The sequence below is a fragment of the Penicillium cosmopolitanum genome (genome assembly GCF_028827165.1).
Source record: "Penicillium cosmopolitanum strain IBT 29677 chromosome Unknown utg000004l:1.0-4361866.0:1.0-4365735.0, whole genome shotgun sequence".
Classification (NCBI taxonomy): Eukaryota; Fungi; Ascomycota; class Eurotiomycetes; order Eurotiales; family Aspergillaceae; genus Penicillium; species Penicillium cosmopolitanum.
The window spans coordinates 1,307,119-1,327,121 of NW_026622674.1; the positions used below are offsets into that span (position 1 = coordinate 1,307,119).

The 20,003-nt window shown below is 49.3% G+C and overlaps 7 protein-coding genes across 7 annotated transcripts; 2 read left to right on the forward strand and 5 right to left on the reverse strand.

Annotated features, from left to right (window-relative positions):
• Window positions 1–237: 237 nt before the first annotated feature.
• Window positions 238–1,394, reverse strand: N7509_001919 (putative NAD binding Rossmann fold oxidoreductase; the record flags this gene model as incomplete). The annotated part of the gene is made up of 2 exons (XM_056626556.1): window positions 238–978; window positions 1,068–1,394. The coding sequence occupies 2 exons, from the start codon at window positions 1,392–1,394 to the stop codon at window positions 238–240; spliced, it is 1,068 nt and encodes a 355-aa protein (XP_056492351.1).
• Window positions 1,395–1,696: 302 nt separating this feature from the next.
• On the reverse strand, window positions 1,697–3,502 carry N7509_001920 (uncharacterized protein; the record flags this gene model as incomplete). Its single annotated transcript, XM_056626557.1, has 5 exons — window positions 1,697–2,247; window positions 2,309–2,439; window positions 2,493–2,629; window positions 2,686–3,115; window positions 3,183–3,502. 5 exons carry the CDS (start codon window positions 3,500–3,502, stop codon window positions 1,697–1,699), a joined length of 1,569 nt encoding a protein of 522 aa, XP_056492352.1.
• A 630-nt stretch (window positions 3,503–4,132) lies between these two features.
• N7509_001921 (uncharacterized protein) lies at window positions 4,133–5,184 on the reverse strand (the record flags this gene model as incomplete). Its single annotated transcript, XM_056626558.1, is given in 2 exon segments — window positions 4,133–4,745; window positions 4,757–5,184. The coding sequence occupies 2 exon segments, from the start codon at window positions 5,182–5,184 to the stop codon at window positions 4,133–4,135; spliced, it is 1,041 nt and encodes a 346-aa protein (XP_056492353.1).
• An 855-nt stretch (window positions 5,185–6,039) lies between these two features.
• N7509_001922 (CoA-transferase family III) lies at window positions 6,040–7,831 on the forward strand (the record flags this gene model as incomplete). The annotated part of the gene is made up of 2 exons (XM_056626559.1): window positions 6,040–6,987; window positions 7,043–7,831. The coding sequence occupies 2 exons, from the start codon at window positions 6,040–6,042 to the stop codon at window positions 7,829–7,831; spliced, it is 1,737 nt and encodes a 578-aa protein (XP_056492354.1).
• Window positions 7,832–7,960: 129 nt separating this feature from the next.
• On the reverse strand, window positions 7,961–10,432 carry N7509_001923 (uncharacterized protein; the record flags this gene model as incomplete). Its single annotated transcript, XM_056626560.1, has 6 exons — window positions 7,961–8,367; window positions 8,417–8,475; window positions 8,724–9,125; window positions 9,190–9,987; window positions 10,143–10,227; window positions 10,297–10,432. The coding sequence occupies 6 exons, from the start codon at window positions 10,430–10,432 to the stop codon at window positions 7,961–7,963; spliced, it is 1,887 nt and encodes a 628-aa protein (XP_056492355.1).
• A 490-nt stretch (window positions 10,433–10,922) lies between these two features.
• N7509_001924 (uncharacterized protein) lies at window positions 10,923–11,858 on the forward strand (the record flags this gene model as incomplete). Its single annotated transcript, XM_056626561.1, has 1 exon — window positions 10,923–11,858. The coding sequence occupies one exon, from the start codon at window positions 10,923–10,925 to the stop codon at window positions 11,856–11,858; it is 936 nt and encodes a 311-aa protein (XP_056492356.1).
• A 542-nt stretch (window positions 11,859–12,400) lies between these two features.
• On the reverse strand, window positions 12,401–19,698 carry tor (putative TOR pathway phosphatidylinositol 3-kinase TorA; the record flags this gene model as incomplete). The annotated part of the gene is made up of 3 exons (XM_056626562.1): window positions 12,401–12,790; window positions 12,859–19,499; window positions 19,572–19,698. The coding sequence occupies 3 exons, from the start codon at window positions 19,696–19,698 to the stop codon at window positions 12,401–12,403; spliced, it is 7,158 nt and encodes a 2,385-aa protein (XP_056492357.1).
• Between the last annotated feature and the right edge of the window lie 305 nt (window positions 19,699–20,003).

A 20,003-nucleotide genomic window follows, 5' to 3' on the forward strand; every position in this document is an offset into this window, starting at 1 on the left:
TTCCATTTTAGTCCGTAGCAATTTTTCAAGGGTTTGAAGGTTCGATATTGAGACGATCACATTGGCTACTATAATAGGCCATACTTATATCGTAGTACTTTTCCAGACTAAGACCAAAGAAGCCCCGACGGTAGTGCTAAATGAAGTAAAAGTGTACGCGACCAATATCATCCATTTCATTTCTAATATGTCTGCAATTTAACAATTCTATTTTCAACTTTATATACTAAAATGCAATCAAAGACGAGAAGCCTCAGTCCTGTTCCCCTCCTCATCGAAGAAAATCTTCTGGTTAGAGATCAAGGACTCCTGCAGCGCAGCTCCAATCCGCACCGCCTGCACAGCAGCAGTGAGTTCCAAAGGAAGAGGCTTGTTATCCAAAACAGCCGCAGTGAACTCATTCGCCTCAGTGACGAACGCATACTCGAACCGATCCCAGTAAGTCTGAGGAATCTCACGACGGATACCAGTCTCATCGTACAAGTTGACATGGTTCATGGCTGGTTGAGTATTAACAGCGAGTTTGCCCTTAGTGCCAATGATTTCGGTAGTATCTTCCTGTCCCGCCGCCATCATGCGCGAGGCATAGAAATAAGCAATCTTGCCATCGTAGAACTCAACCAGTCCAACCGCATTGTCGCGGTCGTTGTGCTTGCGAAGATCGGGCTCCACGGCCGTAATGCCGACCGCTGATACAGACTTGACCTTGCTGCCGGCGCCGAAGAACCACAGCGTCAGGTCGATATCGTGTATAGAGCAGTCAACGAAGATACCGCCGGAGAATTGTGCGTATGCGACGAAGAATCCGCTCGGGTCGAGCTTGTCGCACGTTTGGCTGCGGAGAACGGAGGGCGCGCCGATGGAACCTGATTGCATCTTGTTGTAGGCGTCGCGGTAGGACTTGTCGAAGCGTCGAGAGAAGCCACACATCACTTTCAGGTTGGGTTTCTTGTTTGCGGCATCGACGACGGATTGCGACTAAATTGGGGATGGAGGTTAGCGGACAAGATATTCGATTGCTGGCGCATCAACTGCAATTGAGGTGCTGTAAATAGTAGAAAACTTACGACTTCGACACTTGTGGACAGCGGCTTCTCGCAGAGAACGTGCTTGTCGGCTTCAATTGCCTTGATTGCCTGCTCGGCGTGAACGGCGGTCGCGGACGCAACCACAATAGCCTCCAAGCCCTCATGCTTCAGCATGTCGTCGTAGTTTTGGTACAGCTTCACGCCAAAAGGCACCAGGTGCTCCTTAGCCCATTCGAGCTCAGCAGGGTCCGGTGAACTGGCGGCGACGAGTTCAGCGCGAGGAGTGCGCTCCAAGAAGTTCAGGGCGTGACGCTTGCCCATGCGACCGAGACCGGCGCAGCCGATCTTCATTCTTTGGGCTGACATGTTGGAGATTGGATAAAGGAGGAGATTAGGCAAGGTTCGTACAAATCGTTATATAAATGGAACGAGGGAGAGAAAATGAGGAGTGTTGGAGAGCAAAAAAAAAAGAGCGGTCGAAGCTACCCCGGCTTTTTAAGATCGGCGGATGCGGAGGCTGCGGAGGTCTTTCTCCGAGTAATTTGTGGGGTCGGAAAGTGACTTCCAGCAGGTGTAGACAGTGTAGACTCGTGGATTATAGTATGTACAAATTATCCATTCATTCTCGGGCTAAAGGTATTTGAAATCCGAATTCCATCTGTTCGGATTTATGGGTTCTCTGCCTCTGCCTCTGCCTTCTTCGACTCGCGTCGTGCTGCCCGGCGCTTCTCGAGAGCCTCGGGATCGACAAATCCGTCACCTCGCATCCACACCAACCCCTTGCGCAGACCGCTACCTTGAACAGCAGAAGGATTGGCTTCAAGTAAGCAGCCGATCGCTGCCCACGATGCCACCAAAATCCACATATCTCCGCCACGACGACCCTTCCACAATCCACGCTTCACACCGGTCTTCCAGGCCGAATCAATCGCAGCCCGGAAGAAGTACAGGAAAATATTGCGGTTGCTGCTAAGGAACATAAAGGGCAGTCCACCCAAAGCCCCGCTAAGGAAGAAACGCTTGGTAGATAGTGTCGAGCGAGGCAGGGTGCTATTCAGCATGCAGACACTACCCCAAGCCGCACCAATCGCTACCGAAAGAACGGCAGTCATCTTGATGATGCGCTTAGAGATGGAGTCAATAGACGAGATAGGCTGAGTAATTATGCTCTTGATCTTGGGGATGCTCAGTGCTAGTGTCACCGCTGTGAGGAAACGCGCTAGAGGGGGGCACGGAAAGCAGAATGTGATGCAAAAAGGCCGTGCTGCAGCTCGGTACACCTGGATGCAGAAGAGCGCACGATAGCTGCGTGATCGACGGGTGCGCAGGTCCTGTAATTGGAGAGATGGCCGCCACCGCGGAGGGGAGGGTATTAGGGTCGCCTGGGTGGAGGATAGGGGACACAAACGCCCTTCGTTTTGTTAGTTTTCAACACTTCCGTAGGCGGGCAGCGTTCAAACTTACGGCCAGCGAAGATCCGCAATAGATGCCAGGGAGTCCACGATCTGCTCCTTCTCCGGCCAGGCAATGTTGGCTGGGAGCGACTCCGGTCGGCCGGGGATGTAGCTCGGGGAGAGCTTCATAATGACATTTCCAAACCACTATCGCATCTATTAGGCCAAGTTCAAGGCATTAAGGCGCGAAAGTAAGGACCTACTTTGGGGGTTGTCTCGCGATCAAACACAAAAGCGTGGAAAAGCTGGGCGCATGACACTGGCATCAGCAACCAGCTGCCGAACCACCACGGGCGCTTATCGAGCAGCCCCTTGGAATCCACGGCATTAAATAAGAACTCCAAGCTTTTCACACTCCAGTAAATAGCCCCGGTTAGCCGAAGTTGTTCCTGCGGCATAATACCAACAGCAAGACCGGCCAGACTTGCGCCGACGGCCGGGGCAAAGCGAGAAGTAAGCGCGCGCGAAATACGCGGATTTCGCTCACGGAATGGCTCCGCATCGTCGGTACGTAGGTTTGCTCGTAGTCGGACTAGGAACCGGTATAGGAGACGGTGGAGCAGAAGTAAAAGGGAAAGGGAAAAGGAAAGACGGAGGGTTGGCGATCGGTGAAGCGCCGTACGAGGCTTTTTTCTAGTCGGTCGCAAAGATCCTTTAGTCAAATGTCGTAATTCAGAAATCAGAAAAGAAAGGAACTTACTCGGCCGTGCCACCTCGAACCCGACTCATGACGGCTTCTAGCAGCTTCAAGACAAGCCCAGACCCCACAAAGAGACGCAGCGAAGCGCGCAGAGCGGCTTCGCTGTGTCGGTTCTTCGACTGGGCCATTACATCGAAGCTGGAAGGCGATATGAGCTTCGCTTTGACGTTGGGCGCGCGTTTCGCTGCAATGCCATGAAGGACCCGGTACTCTTTGGCACTTAGGGTGACGCGCAGGGCATTTTGGAGAATAGGGTGGATGGTTGGGGCCTTCGCGGGGCTATCCCCAGGCACCGCTGGTGTGGCCTCTGAACTCGACATGGCTGATATTAGTCCAGTATACCCAGCTCAACCTCCCATGGTGGAGTAGGCGTAGGCGTGGGAGTTGGAGTGCGACTGGGAGTTGGATGTTGAGATGAGAAGGGGGAAATGCGGGAGGAGGTTCTCCGCTCGAGATCGAGATCGAACCTCGGCTGAAATCACTGGCGTCTTGCAAAGAAACAAGAAACCCCCGACTGTTATGGGGCCACGGTCGCAAGTGATCGATAGTATAAAAGTAAAGGGGAAGGAAAAGATCAAATTTATAGAGAGAGGGGAACAGGGCAGAATCAGGTCTGAATTTCAGAAGTCGCGAGTGGCCAGCAGTTTTACCCCGGATTTCCAGTCACATGCAAGGACTGCTCCACGTCATCGGAAGTAGTAATACCCCAACTACAATAGAAATCAACAAAGTAACATGCTGATACCTACTCTGTTATTAGGTTAAAAAGATACATTTCAATGTCTGAATGTAAAGAATAAATATCATGAAATCCTTGCGTTTAGTCAACGAAGAGCATCATATCTTGTTTTCCACTGAAATGGTAACGGTATGCAATATGAAATATGAATTAAGTAAAATCTAATTATGGCGGTATTGACGAGTGCTATTTAGATGACCTCCACCTCGCATTAAATCTCTGATCGGACACTAATAAGGCCTGTCAAGAATGTGTCCCGGTTCTTTTCTGTCTTCTCTATATCGACATGGGAGACCAACTGGTTTACTTTTTCCTTGAGATTCTCTTTCTCGGTCGTTGAATCCATGTTGAATTGGTGCTGATTCATGTCGTCTAACCAAGACTTCAAAGCCGGTCCCAGGTGATCCATGAAATGACCAAAGTCACCACCGCCACCAAGCAAGTTGGTCATTATCGGGCCCGAGAACGCCCATCTCAGACCTAGACCAGATGTCATGGTTTTGTCTAACACCATGAAATTAGAATCAAACTGTGCGAGTTTGGCTGAAAGGACACCCTTACCAAGATCCTCGGCAGAAACAATGCCTCTGGAGATAAGGCTGTAAGCCTCGGCACAAACAGCTGCTTGAAGACGATTCGCGATGAAGCCAGCAGTTTCTTTCTTGACAATAACCGGATCTTTTCCCAGGCTGCGGTAGAACTCGCAAGCAGCAGTTACATTTTCATCGCCTGTCTTCGGATGGGAACTATCTCCACTAAGGGTATTAAGTGCGGTGGGTTGAAAGGATGCCCAATCAATATCCGAGATGGGTTTTTCTCGCAGTCTGTCACAAACTCTGACGATGGAAGACCGGATGATGAAGACGCAATCAACACATGTTCAGGTGTATTCGCATCTAAATGAGCGAAAAGGCGGCGCTTAAAGTCCAGTCTCTCCGGTCCATTCTGGAAAGTTGTTAACACCTTCTTAACGCCTTCCTGCGATGCCATTTTACTCACTTCCTGTATCAGATCAAGCTCTCCCAGGTAAGGATCAATATCTTCGACAAATGTCAAATTTTGCAAGTAGTTCTCTGGTGTGGCGATTTTGTTCGGTATCGCCAAATAATTCTTCTTCAAGTATTCGTGGAGTTTGGATTCAGCTCCTGGTGCTGGGTCGGTCACGATAACTCGCAGACCTTTTGCGAGAAATAGTGCTGTCCAACTCGCACCAATAACGCCTGTACCGATCACACCGACTGTTTTGATAGAGGTTGAAGTCATGGTTTCGAAATTGCAGGTTTCAAGTTGTGCTGAAAGAAATACATGATCGTAGGAACAGCCTCGACGCTATATATAAGGAATGAGCCGAATAGAGCCAGTGGTGACCTGCAGCTTTCGGTGCCAATCATCCTGAAAGTAAATGTCGGAAGCCCATCTTACATACTCGAATAGGAATGGTCCGGATCGGATCCCGGCTCGTTGATATGACTCGTTCTCACCGGCTCAATGTTCCCAGTGACGGGAGTTTCAGACTCGGAGATCACCCGGAATCGGCAAGGGAGATAGACAGCTAAATGTTTCTTTTTTTGAAATTACTTTCTCTCCGTATGTACCAAAACTGCCAACTGAAGAAGAACTTGAGACCTCGTGTTACACTAAACTCTAGTTACTATTGCCAGCTGTTAATCTTCGTACTAGTAGTACTATTTTACAACCTTCAAATGAAGAATGTACTCATCTACCTTGGAATGGTTTGTCTTCAAGTTCTGTTTCATGGGCATCTACCATTGAAAATTTGGATCTCCTTCGTCATGTAATCTACGGGGACCCTCGGAATACACCATATTACCCCTTTGGGCGATTCCGAATACCTTCCGTGGTCTCGGCTTATCAGCTTCCGAGTTGCACAATATTGAACTCGAAACAAAAGTGGGGAAGATGACGATTGAAGAGATCAGCGAGGACTCGGTGTGCAACGATATAACAGCCAAGTTTGCCGGAATAAAATGACATTTGCTTGGAAATGTTATAAGACATCCAGAATCCTTTGACGGCTGTCATAAAACTTTTTTTTAAACATTCTTTTTTCACATCTTCTTAAGCACTTCAAGTTCTACTACTAGTACTTCTTTCACCATGGCTCCCTTGCATGAAACTATGCCTGCCACAGACATATATGGCCCCGGCACCTTTGTGGATAAGGAATTCATGCCAGCGCCCCAAGATGCCGAGCGTATCTTTGAATACATCGCCAAAGGTACACCTGGATTCACTCAGAATAAGGAGCTTTGGAATACGGTCAAATTCAATGGAAGTTCGCTGCCTATAATTCCTGGGCCTACGAAAGCGCCACTTGTTGCAGCTGCTCTCCATGCTATGTGTGGCGTCGTAGCTCATGAGATCGTCGAAGACCGCGATGGCACCCCAGCCAACACCCAACAAGTTACAGTCAACACCGACCATGCTGCTATCTGGCTTGGAACGATCTTTGCAGCCTCGGTGGAGGGCAAAGATATTCCCGAGCTGGTCAGATCGAAAGAGCTGTCAAGTCTCTTCCAACAGAATTTCGAAGGCAAGTTCATGTCCAACTTGATGGGAAAGCGAGCCACTGCTCTGTACAAGACCAAGACACCAGGGGTGTGGTATCAACTCCACGGCTCACTTGATGCTGCGCCGGTCCTAAAGTCTATCGGCGTCGATCCGAACTACCCCGCCAAGACTTTGGACGAGGCATACGAACATATCAGTCGACACGTTGAGCAATGGACGGCAGACGAGTTGGAGATGCTCAATGTCAAGAATGGATTCTGTGGTAGCATCTGCTTCACTCCGCAAGGATGGTCCGACACATTAATGGGAAAGAGACTGGCTGCCCACCCACTGGTTGGCTATTCGCGACAGTCGCATGCAATTCCGACTCCTTCGATTCCGACTCCCAAGATCTCAAATGACAAGCGTCCCTTGGCAGGTATCAAAGTGGTGGAGTTGGTTCGAATTATTGCTGGGCCGGTGATCGGTTGCACGCTTGCGGCGCTTGGTGCTGATGTGATTCGCGTGAATTGTAGTCGCCTGACCGATCTAAATGTATGCAACCCGCAAAAATATTTGATGGAACTGAAACTGACATATTATCATACAGGTCCTGCAACTTAGCCTGAACACGGGCAAGCGAACTATTGACCTTGATCTGACGAAAGAGGAGGACAAGGCCCGACTGCGAGAGCTTATTGAAGGTGCCGACGTGTTTGTTCAAGGTTTCCGGCCAAACGCGGTTGCAAGAAAGGGATTTGGAGTCAACGATCTTCTCGAGATGGCAGGCAACCGAGGCAAAGGAATTGTTTATGTCGAAGAGAACTGCTATGGTCCTGACGGGCCATACCACGAGCGTCCTGGATGGCAGCAAATTGGAGACGCGGCTTCAGGATCATCCTACATAATGGGTCGCTCTTTGGGCTTCAAGGATGGAACTAGTGTTCTACCTCCGCTTCCTATCTCGGATATGTCTACTGGTCTTGTGGGTGCTCTGGGGACTTTGCTAGCACTCCGTGACCGGGCCCGACAAGGTGGCTCATACCGAGTAACGAGCTCTTTGGTCAAGGCCGATGCTATTGCCTTGGAGCCGGAGATTGGCCTTTACTCTCCAGAAGTCGTGGGAAAGAGCAATCAGTTGTTCCAATGGGACCACATTGGACCTTCTCAGTTCGTCACTGAGATCCTTCTGGTTGTCATGGATGGTTGGAAGAGGGTATTCCCTCAATACTTTAACCAGGGCTCAGACTCCTTTATGACCAGTTTTGAGGATGGGCCATGGGGACGCATGGAAATTTTGAAGCCAGTGGTCCAGTTGAGCGATGACAGCGTGACGCCTCGTTGGCTGACATCTGCAGTTCCTCATTGCCATCATCCTCGCACTATCGAATGGCTCTGATCGAATTGAAAGAGAACTGCGAAATATTATATGAAACTATTGAAATATGCAAATTTTAGGAATTGACATACCAAATATCAATTTGAACACGATATTCTATATACGGCGATATCTGAGACCTAGTTCAGATTATGTCGGCAGTTCCCACCCTTCAATCGGACTGTTTTCCCCATCCAGTTCCGCAAAGAACACCGGCCAATCATTCCAATCAAAAGTATAGTTTTCGATAATGTCCATATTGTCCGAATATGGCTGCGACTGTTGTTCTCTCGTACTAGTTTCATCCTGCACGTATGTATTTGCATGGTCACCTTCCACAGAGGTGGTTTCCATTACCGATCCACGCCGATCAAAACTTTGTTCAATTAGTCTCAGGACAGAGCTGCACCTTGAGGCCAGCTTAGAGTGCTTTTCGTATTCTTCTAATATATCACGGGCCTTTTGCAAAAGTCCTTGTAATCGAGATGCAGAGAAATGCGCTGCGATTTGTGAAGATCCCTTGGCTGCAAGCAGAATTGTAACTGCCATGTATACATCTAGTCATAGTTAGATTTATGTAATTTTCATCGTAAAGGCTTAACTTACATGAGACTGTATACCAATTTGATGGCAGAATGTATGTTTGCGTCTGTCGGGGCAGGTTCCTGGAAATGAATTCAATCATATCTTCCGCTGCCCGGGTGCAACTTATTTGGCATTGGAAGACAACATGTGGTAGAAGCTGGTCATCTTGATATAGGCTAGCACCTGTAGAATTTCGATTTTCTTCTTGATTAATTTGCGAAAGAAAGGGCCTAAAAAGGAGAAGTCGAACAGATAAATATCTTTCGATGGAAGGGAAACTTGTCAGTTTTAAAAATTCCGCATGCTAAGGAATATTCTTGACACCAACCGGGCACGTAAAATATTAGCTTCGCGGGTCACAAGCTTCGATGGCGTTGTGTCCAAAGTCTCCGATGGCATTCTGAAGAATTGATGAAGATTGGAAGCCCAGTTATTGAGCTCCGACTCAATACTGAGCAATCTTGCGATTCTATCAAATAGAAGACTTTGCGCAGAGTTCGAATTTGTTGAATTCTTTTTTAAGCCACCATCAGAGATATAAAATGTCTCCAATACTTCACCGATAATGTAATGAAGCTGGCAAAATGAGGTGTAAAAGTTCACTTTCGAGGGAAGAGTATCGTCTGTGATGTTCATAGACTCCGTTGTGCTGAGAACCAATGGGCTTAATCCTTCCTTTGCAATGGACTGCGGGACTTTAAGCGCACAGCCGAAGGTCATAGCACAGATCCTAAGAGAATGGAATGTCAGGTTGCAGTTCATAAGATGAAGAACAACGATTTGGTATTCCGTACCTATCCATAAGAACACATCCATTCCAAACACGGCGTGCAAGGTCTCGCTCGTGTAAATCGTCCATGGCCTCGGTTGTTTCAGGGATGTGTAGCCCCAACTCCTGCGCAATATGAATTGCCATTCCTATATTTCGGAAACTCTTTAGTGGTGATTTCTGATGTTGGAGATAAACCGCCGTGAGAAGGAGTATTTGAATGATTTCAAAGTTATAAAGGTTCATGAGTTCATAAGACATTAGCTCTTGGGCTCTGTCGAAAAAAACAGTCGAGTGATGTTGAGACAGAGGGGTTTGGCCTTGGAAAGCACCGGAAGCAGTTGCGAACATAAGGTTGAGGATACAATGCAGTGCTCTCTCGTTCATTGGTTGCTCTCCTTCTTTGGTCCATAGACTTTCATATGCACGTTCGATCGAGGAGCGATTAAGCCAGGGATAAGCGCTATCCACATAGTCCCAGTAAAGAGTTAGGAGATTATCAGCCACTTTCCTTGGAGGAATTGCAAACTGCATATCAGATGCTTCTTGCCCAGCACCTAGTTTGGCTAATCTGGGAAGTTGTCTGAGAGTCCTGGGAAGAGCCTGGGTTGTGCTTTCTCTTCTGTTCTCAAGCGTGCTTGGCCGGTCTTTCTCGCCCTCGATCCCATTCAAGATATACAAGCCACCGGATGCGCCAAATAGACTGTTGCTAGATATGGCGGGGCGATGGGGGCTAGTCTCATCGTCATAGTTGCCCTGAAACGGGTTGTATGAGTGTTCGCCCGCTTTGTTTGATTGTTCCGGGGTGTTGTTCACGGTGGCCCTGTGGTGTAGTTTAACATTTGCATTTAATAGACTATCAGGAGCTAATTATACACCCAGACCATCCATCATGGGTGATCCATGCAAGCTGCATGAACCAGCTGGCTGTGGTGTAATCCAAACAGAGTGGACTTCTTTCTACTCGGAAAGACTTACGCTGGGGTCAATGACACGTCAGCTTCACGATACAGACATGGCTGAGAGATACTTTGGCGTTTCCTCTTTGAACAAGGCCCACAAACTAAATTTTTATCAGCACAATGTAAATTTTCCGGTATCTTGAGCTCGAGCTCCAGTGACGATCACTTACCTGGTCTCGCCCCGTCACACTTTGTTTTCCTAGATTTGCAAACATTACATGCAATGCCGATCTTGGCGCGTTTGGGCCTGGGCTCACTGGAACCCGCTGCCTGAGTGGAACCGGCACGAAACGAGAACATCATCATGCCACTGCGGATAAAACGAAAGAGGTCCAAAGGTCCAAGGTCCAAGGTCCAAGGTCCAAGGTGATTGATAGATCAGGGATGCCGAGATCCTTTCGCTTCCGAATTTGGCGGGGACGTTGGATTATGTCATCCCGGTTCCGATGTTCATTTTTGGAAGGTTACGATCGCGGAAGGCCCAATCAGGTAACTCGGCTCTCGTACCCAAATTAACCTCGAGGGTTGTAGTCAGATTGGATAAACGATATTTATGGCTCAAAATAGTGGTCAATCGTCGGCTCGGCTTGAATGTGCCGAGAGAGTGTGGGTACTCAAATACAACTCCGACCTAGCTTCCATCATGATGTTAAATTGCATCGACAATATTTAAAGTCTCCCTCCCAATTTTATAGAAATCATTCAACTACCTACTCATTCCCAGAATCCTCATCAACCACACCCAGCGGACTAAGAAACGTGCCTATTAAATATTTAACAAGACAATATCAACGCAATGGCTCCGCCTCCGCCTCCCCCTCCTGCGCCTCAAGCCGGGCGGCTCTACTTCCTCGACATCGGAATTTCAACCCCCGAACTCAATGGCCGAATCCTCACCTGCAAACCAGACGGCTCAGATTTTCACGAGCTCATCACTCAAATCAACATGTTGCCTGACGGAATCGCCATTGATATGCTCCACCGGCATATTTACTGGACCAACATGGGGATACCTTCAGCCAACGACGGGTCCATTCAACGCTGCGACTTATCCGGAAAGAATATCGTGACGATAGTCCCACGGGGAAAGACGCATACGCCAAAACAATTGATCATCGCACCGCTCTCGAGAAAACTATACTGGTCAGATCGAGAAGGAATGAAGTTGATGCGAGCGAATATGGATGGCAGTGACCTCGAGGTGCTTTATCGGGCTAGTACAGTCGATTCAGACAAACGAAATCAGGACAATTGGTGTGTTGGCATATCCGTCGACGAAGAGTCAAATTCAATCTTCTGGTCACAGAAAGGGCCGTCGAAAGGAAACAAAGGGCGAATCTTCCGGATGGGTCTCGAGATGGTCCCGGGAGAATCAGCGGAGCGAAGAACAGACGTCCAATGCATAGTCGACAATCTACCTGAACCAATCGACCTTGAGTTCGATAGCGTCTCAGGTACACTATACTGGACCGATCGTGGCGATCCACCCTTTGGAAATACTGTGAATTCGGTTACTCTTGCAGACCTGGCAATTGGTAAAGTGCAGCCAAAAATTCTGGTTCGCAAGCTTCACGAAGGAATTGGACTTGCTCTGGATCGAAAAGGCAGTCGCATGTTTTTTGGGGATCTTGGAGGCTCTTTGTACATTTCAAATTTGGATGGGTCCTGTAAGAGCACGTTACTGCCGGATATAGGAGGTGCGATCACCGGTATGGCCTACATTGAAGGCTAAGGAATCTTCATATAGCACTCAATTTTTAGATGCGATAGAATACATGATATAATAGGCGCTTTTGAGGTGGTCAATTGTCTAGGAAACTAAAAAATTGTCTCACTGTACAAGCCAAAGAAGATATAGAGAACTCTTCGTTAAGCTCGGCATTACTGGGACTTGCAGTCGAATTTATACTAGTAGATGACATCTATTTCTAGCTATCTATGATAAAATTACTCGTACTGTGGCATGGAATGAAAAGGACTCGGAATGTTGAATATCTCGTGCTCCATTACTGCTATAAATCAAGAAAAATCTAGAGCAACAGCCCAGTCCAGACCTCATTATGGACTCTCGGGCTATGCCAGAAGCAGAAAGTAGACACCCTCAAAAGAACGAAAAAAGCAGATATAGAAACAACAGAAAGAGGGGCTACTGTAGATACAAAAAGAAGAAGGGAATCTGCGAGACATAGCGAAGAAAAAACTCATCATAACACATAAACACGCAAAGAGGCTATGAAAGCAAGCAAGCATCCAACCGACAGATCCAAAAACAGCTCACCAGAAACTACACCAACCGATCCAGTGCTGGCAGATGTTTTCCACGCTGGTAGCTTGCGCGAGTAGCTTGTCGACCTGGTCGCTTACATTGAGTTCCTCGTAGTGCTTGAAGTCACGTCCGGTCAACTTCTCCTTGACCCGGGCAAGAACCTGGAGAGCGCGGGCATTCTGAGCTTCACGGGCTTCAGCCGGCACGCCTTCTTGGGTATCGAGAATACCTCCCTCTAAGATGGAAGGACGACGGTGACGAGTGTAGGTATTTGACTGCACGCCGTGCTCAAGGTTGATACCCTCAATGATCGACTGGCGGCGCTCCGCAGTAAGAGACACCCGGTCGGGAGATTCTTGAGCACCAAGACGCCAGTTGATCAGTGGGTCATGAATGAACTAAAAAGGATGTTAGCTTTGTGCTCAAAAGAAATATCAGATAGAAGTAGGGAATGATTAAAACTTACGGCCTCCAAAACCGCCATCAGTGAGTCCTTGTTCTCCCGGAGAACGCGCATAACGGCCTCACAGGTAATACGGTAGCTTCCCTCGATGTTGCTGACCTCCATGGCGAATGTCAACATACGAGTCAGGCGGAATGGAACTCGCTCGGGGTACTTCTCGCGATGCATAGCGACCTCGAAACAGTCACCGAAATCAATGTGAACAACACGGCCAGTCATGCGATCCAGCAACAAGTTGGAGGGATGACGATCACCAAGACCCAGAATGTAGCCCACCATAGACATAACACCGAGCGACCTCGTGTAGTTTGTCCGTCGCTCAAGCCAAGCTTCTGAGCTCTTACTCTTGAGCCACAAAACCCGATACAAGTCCTTTCCTGTGGTGTTGTCCATGGCATATCCGAAGACCTCAACCTTCTGCATCAGAGTGAGGCTATCGTAGTCTGGCGCCATCTGGAGCATGATGCGATGCTCGATATTGAGGAGAATACGACGGCTTTCACGGTACTCCTTGATCAATGCATGCAACGTGTCACTGTTGCACACCCATCCCAGGAGACCAGAGCTTTGAGACAAGGGAATGGCAGGGAAACGCTGAACAGAAAGATGACGCTTGAAGCTCTCACTGTCATTGTCAAGGAGAGTGTTGCAAAGACCGAAGAGCTGCATAACTCGCTCATCTTGGCGAATATCTTCGTGGCCCTTGAGCGCATACATGTAAGAGCATCCGTTGTTACCCTTGAGGGTCATTCGTCGAGGTCGCTTCTTCGTTTGAAGAACATGCAAGATGGGATCGAAACTCATGATGCAGATGATCGGGCGACCACTCTGGTATGTTCCCGGCACAGCGAGGCCAAGATCCGAGCAGTCCTTGAGACGTGGAGACACATATTTGAGATCAAGGATAGACAGCTGCGGAAGCTGTCGACTGATCTTGCGGAACACCGTGTAGTAGAGATCCCAAGCTTGGTTCAAATCACCAATTTCTTGGGTCTGGCGATAAAGCATGCAGTAATGCTTAGCTTCTGCAAGATCGCGACCAAAGGCTTGCGCGAACGACACTTCGCGGAGCGTTTCGGCGCCCTTGTCAAGCATGTCATGAAGAGGTGCCAGCGTTGCGAACATGCCCTCAACGTTGGAATCGCCGAAGTAGAGGCGGGAGGCTTCTTCCAGGCCCTCGTGCCAAAGCTCATGCCACAAGACAGCAACTCGGATCAATTCGTGGCTGACAAGATCTGCTTGCTCAACGAGCTTGGCACTATGTTGCCGCATGCTTTCCATGATGTTGGTAGCAGACTGGGAGCGACGTGTCACGTTTGACTTCATGGCCACCGTCAATGGGTAAACCAGGGCTTGAGGATGCGTTTTGCCAACCTCGGCGAGTAATCGATGGACTGAGCCACGAACCCTGATGTTGGGCTGATTGATTCGAGCAATAAGCTGAGGAGTGACAGCGAGCCAGGTATCAATGTTGATGCTAGTGAACCCCTCGGTGACCACAGTGTTAACTTCGTGATCACCACCATGGGTAAACCACAGGGTAAGCAATCTCAAGGTATCTTGTAATGAGGAGGTTGATGATAGTGCAATAGATCGCAGGAAACCACGAATAGCTGGAATGACATGTTCAGTCACGATATGCGCGGGGACTGGCGCAGGCTTGCTATCACGACTGGCTTGGTTGGAGATTGTCGTCACAACTTCGAAGTTGGCAAGAGCCCAGGAATGCCATGCCTTGTAGGAGTCGCGATTATACTGGGTGGCAGCCGAATAAGCGCTGAGAACCTCGCGTACATACTCCGCTCGCCAATCACCCTTTTGAAGGGTAGTCTGCCATTCTCCCAATCTCAGGTAGCTCTTAGAAAGCAGCTTTCTGAATTTGGCAACATCACCGATTCGTTCACGCAAACCAATGGCATCGGGGTGACTTGGGTCTGCCATGCCATTTACACCGTTCATTCCGTTATGCTGGTGTTCATTCTGCGAAACCATTAGAGTGTTGTATTTGGAAAGATCATCACTCAAGTCTGCAGTGAACTCCTTGAGCATATCGAGCGCTTCTAATTGGTTTCCATTCGCCCAGCTGAACTTCAACCGGGCGTATGTGACCTCGGGCGGTGATATCGTGCGTGTTCCATTAGCGTCAGAAATAACTGTCTCGAGCGAGGCAAGAGATCTTTCTGCAAGAGCCATGCGGTTTGATTTACGGCAAAGGTTGGCGAATTTGATGGACATGTCAAGGTTCTCCCGCGGGGCGGTAACGAGCGCCCTGACCTTGAACATGCGTTGCCACACTTCGACGTTTTGCTGGCATCCGAGCAGACGTTTGTTCCAAGTTTCGCGCATGGCATCCTGCTTTTCAGGATCACCGACATTCTGTTTGTATGTGATGATCTCTTCCAGCTCAGCAAGCATCTGGACGCGCACCACCACATTGTAGGCTCGGTTGTAACTCTCTCCAAGGAGAGCAGACAATTCAGTGTCAAGTCCGTTCCGTGCTTTCTCAATATACATATTGGCCTCCTCGAATTGGTTGCGGTGAATAGCAAGAATGGCGCCGAAGAAGGATCGGTCTGGGGACTGCTCCTTCATAACGCCAAGGTAGGAGTCCATCAGCTCCCACTGTCCACGACCCCAGGCGGCAGCAGCAGCCAGAGGAGCAATGGCTCGACGGTGCTCGAGAGATGCTTGGTTCCATTTCTCTTGAGCCAAATCCGAGAGAACCTTCCACTCTCCCAGGGCGTGCAGACAGCGCATTTTACCCATTGTGATGCCAAAAGAGTCAGGGTCTGTCTTCTCGCGACGCTTGTATGCAGCAAGAGCCTCGTCCCATCGTTGCAGTTTCTCGAACCAGGTTTCCTTGAGCTCCACGTCGCGGTATGCCTGTGCTTTGCGCAAAATACCGATGGCAGCGTCTGATTGCTGCAGCTGGTTGTTGATTGTAATCAGGGCTTCGACTGCTCCCGAGTTTTGATCCTGCTCGAACTCAAGTTCCTTGTAGTGAAGTGCTTTGGCGAAGGCATGGCATTTTGCGGCATATTTACCCAGCGTGCGGATGTCAATCGGAAGGGCCTTATCGTCGTGTTCCATGAACTCGGCAAGGTTGAGAAGGACCTGGAGGATCTCCGGGGAGATGTTCGGGGATGTAAGAGCTTTCTCGATTGAACGAACCAACTCCTCTTGATATTGATCGTACAGCTCGGTCCAGCAAGACACGAAGGCAGCATTGAAGAGATCCCTTGCCAATGGCTGATATATTCCAGCCAAGCTAGCACATGCACGCAGGGCGGGGGATGGGGATTCTTTCAGAAGCTCAACACTCAAACGACGTATCCACTCTTGCCAATCCTCGCGGGTGGACTTTTGTGAGGCATCCCAGGCATTCTTGAGATGCTGTTGGTTCACAACAATCTTCTTCTGGCCGATCTCCGCAAAGCTGGTATCGTCGGCGGGGTATGCGTAATTCTCTTCGGGGTTGAGGTCTTGAGGAAGAGGGTCTCCTTTTTGAAGTTTTGTGACCAGAATTTGATAATTGACATGCGTAATCTGGTTTTGTTTGAGAACCTTGTTCAGGAGATGGATGTAATGTGTAAAGTCTTGACCGAGCTGGAAAATCAGAGCGCAGATACAATCCAGTGCAGCTTGTCGTAGCACACGATCCCCACTAGTAACTACTCTGGATAGAGCGTGTACCATGAGGGATGCGAAGTCAGAAACATTGACTTGACGCGAAAGCTTGGCCAGGCTGTCGATAGCAGACTTGCGAATGCTCTGCGGGTTTTGAGGTCGATCAAAGAGGCGCACAATGGAAGGTATGATCAGATGCATGTATTCCTCGCCGCTAGAGCCAAATATCAGGAAAGCGTGGAGGACCTTCTCCGATGGTGAACGACGGGGAGTTGTATCCTTTTCCAGTGTGTCGAGCATCAGGGGGATCAGTCGAGCAAGGAATTTCCGGAATTCTCCCTCTAGAGACCTGGCGATAGCCTCGACCAACGACAAGATGGTACCCTGGACTTGATAGGAAGCATCCCAGAACTCGCGAATCACGTCGATGATTTCTGGAAGGTATGCGCGGATATGTTGTCGCACGATGTTAACGAGAATAGCCATCTGATTGAAGTAAGATTCCAGGCGGCTAGGCGGAGAATTTCTGATGACCGAGATAAACGCCGGGATGATTTGCCCGAGGAATGGAACACACTTAAGACCGAGGGTCTTGAAGATGGTAACGATAGCATCAATGACAGCAGAGTGGTATTGGACCAAGGAGTTCTCGCGCAAGATGTTTTGCAGCAGGGTATGGATGACCACTGTGGGGTAATACTCTTCGTTGGATGGCGTAAGGCCTTGCATGATGAGAGCAACATCAGAGACATTTTGAATCTCATTGATATGGTGAACATCAGGCTCAATGTCGCTGATCTGTTGGTATTTGTAGGGGTCCAAAGCTCCTAGGACACCAACGAGTTTGATGGTTTCTTTCCGAAGATTTCCTGTCGGCTCAGTCTTGATTATGTTGATCAACACATCAAGAAGATGGGGGTATTCAACATAGGGCTCGATGACATAGCCAGAGTTGGCCGCCAATTGTCCAAGCGTCTTGAGTGCAGCTTCACGTTTGGTATGAGAGGAAAGATCCTGGAGCGAGTCTAAAATAATCGGCATGACTTGGTCAAGGTATCGCCTCATCTCTCCGCCACCAACATTCGCAAGTTCACCGACAGCTTTCAGTGTGACCGCGGCGACTCCAGGATTGGTGTCTGTTGCTTTCGGCAGCAGTGCTGTCACCATAGGGTCCACGTAAGAACGAATCAGTTTAGTTGCATTGGATACAAATAAGCTGATCAGCTGTGCGGTCTCCTCTTTTTGGCGGGCAGTGTTTGCGAACCCCAATCCAGTTAAAAGATTGACGAGTAATTTCCGCAACGGCGGGAAAACGTAGGCGGGGTTCACGCTGGAGAGACGACCGATTATGCAGATGGCGGCTTCTTTCACATCAAAGACTTCGTCGTTAACAGCCAGAAACAGGCATCGGATGTTTTCTGGCCGTGCCAGATGCCGGTCAAATTTGCGGTCCAATGACCACAGAACTGTTCGTCGAATCTCTGGGTCAGGATCACCAATACCGACGGTCAGAAGTTTGTCGATCACTTCGCTGACAACTTGAATTGAGTGGCCGCTAGTTTGATTGATGATCGGGTCATGGACAAACAGCTGGCAGCAAGTAAGTGCTGATGCCTTGCGGATCTCGGGATTGTCGTTCTCCACATAGTTAATAGCAACATCGCGCACAAATTCATTCAGAATGTGGCCCGAGAAATCAAAGCTACCGAGGGTGTGAAGAGCCAAAGCAATTTCGGAGTCGGTATGAGAATCCTGGGCTCCAAAGTCTCTTGCGAATGAGGGCATGGGGGGTAAGCGGTGCTCAGGGCATCCCAGGGGTCGGAATGGTGTGCCACATAGAATGATACTGAGCATATCAAGAAGTTTCTCTTGGATCGCAGACTTGATGGGAGGAATGTAGTGGGCCATATCCACTAAGGCTTGGGTTAATGATTTGCTGAGGCCACAGGCAAAGATGGGATCAAGTAAAGCCTCCATGTATCTGCTGAGTGTTTGTCCAACCGCCAACGACAGCATGCTGATGCACTCGAACATCGGCGCTTCGTTGATACTAGCTCGGCTTCTCGCCTTCATAGCAAGCCCCTCCCGAATGTAGACAATAATTCCATCGAGGTACTGGGCGATAGCAGGACCGACTGCATTGGCAATCTTGCCGATAGCAATGAATGCCGAGTTTCGTTCCTTGTCTTTCTTAAGTTGTGCTTGAAGGTATATCATGAACCTATGAAGGTAGATCTCGGTGAAGTCGGTAGGGGCGTAGGATGCAAGAATAGGGATGGTAAGGACGACTTGAGTACGGATCTTGGGATCTCGGTGGTCCTTGAGGCGAAGGACGATCTCACAGGCGTTGCGATAGTGCTCTTTCATGAACATGGTACCCTTCAGAATCAACTCCTTCAAGATAAGAAGAGATCCGTGGATCCAATCTATATTATGGGATTTCAGACCCAGCAGAGCTTCGTCATAAATTCTGGCAAACCAGGATTGTCGGACTTGAGCATCACGCGCGACGATAATTTCGAAACACTCGCCAACAGCCTCTGCGGCAGTCTCTCGGATCAGGACTTTGGGGTCTCGAAGCGCGACCCAGACAAGCTCGAAGATCTGAGGCACGAAGCCATAGAGGAGTGTCGGGGATCCCTTCGCAAGCTCCCTAATGACGAGCACCGCCGCGAACCGTCGACTTTCCTGTCGCTCTGATTGAAGCCATTCCAGGGCCGATTGAATCTCGCTTTCTACCAGCTCCGCAGTGAGAGCTCCGCCTGGCTTTGCCAGACGTCCCAGCGACCTCGCTGCATAAACCAGCACAACATTATCATTATTTCGAAGGGCGCTCCGTAGCCAACCCGCGAATCGTGTTGTTTTCTGGGCCGCATCGACACCATCAAAATCGATCAGTCGGTCGAGCGCCAAGAGTCCACCGATTCGCTCATTCGCATCGCTACCCGTCACCACCAGTCCGGCGATTCGTGTGCTGACGGCGTTGTAGAACTCCACAAACTTCTCCGAGGGCCAGTCTATCAGGGGAGATAATTAGCATAGATCTAAGGCTATGGGTGGAAGAGGGGGTTCCTTGATCCTGTCCGTACCTCGTGACACCGAAAGAACGTTGTCATAGAGCTCATAGGCAGCTCTGGCTTTGGTCTCCTCGCTCTTCGACCTCAACTCCGTAAACAATCTCTGGGTGACATCGGTCATAGGGCCTGCTTGCGCCATGATTGCAAGACGCGCCCCCGGGTGGACATTTGAAGCCAACCTCTTAGGAAAGCTTAGGTTGCAGGTCGCATGGACTTTGGATGAGGGAGGGTGTCGGGCGTGGAGGCTCAGGCTCAGGTTGGAGTACCGCGTGCACGGACCACCGACGTTCACCGCGCGGCGGGGGGGTTGCAATCCCTCAGGCGACAGCAACTTGAGTCAGTGAAAGACTACGCGGGCTACATAGGGGAAACTCTGGTTTTAGCTGACTCGCTTAGTTTAACAAGTGAATTTATCTTTATGTTCAACTGATCCGCCTTGGTGAG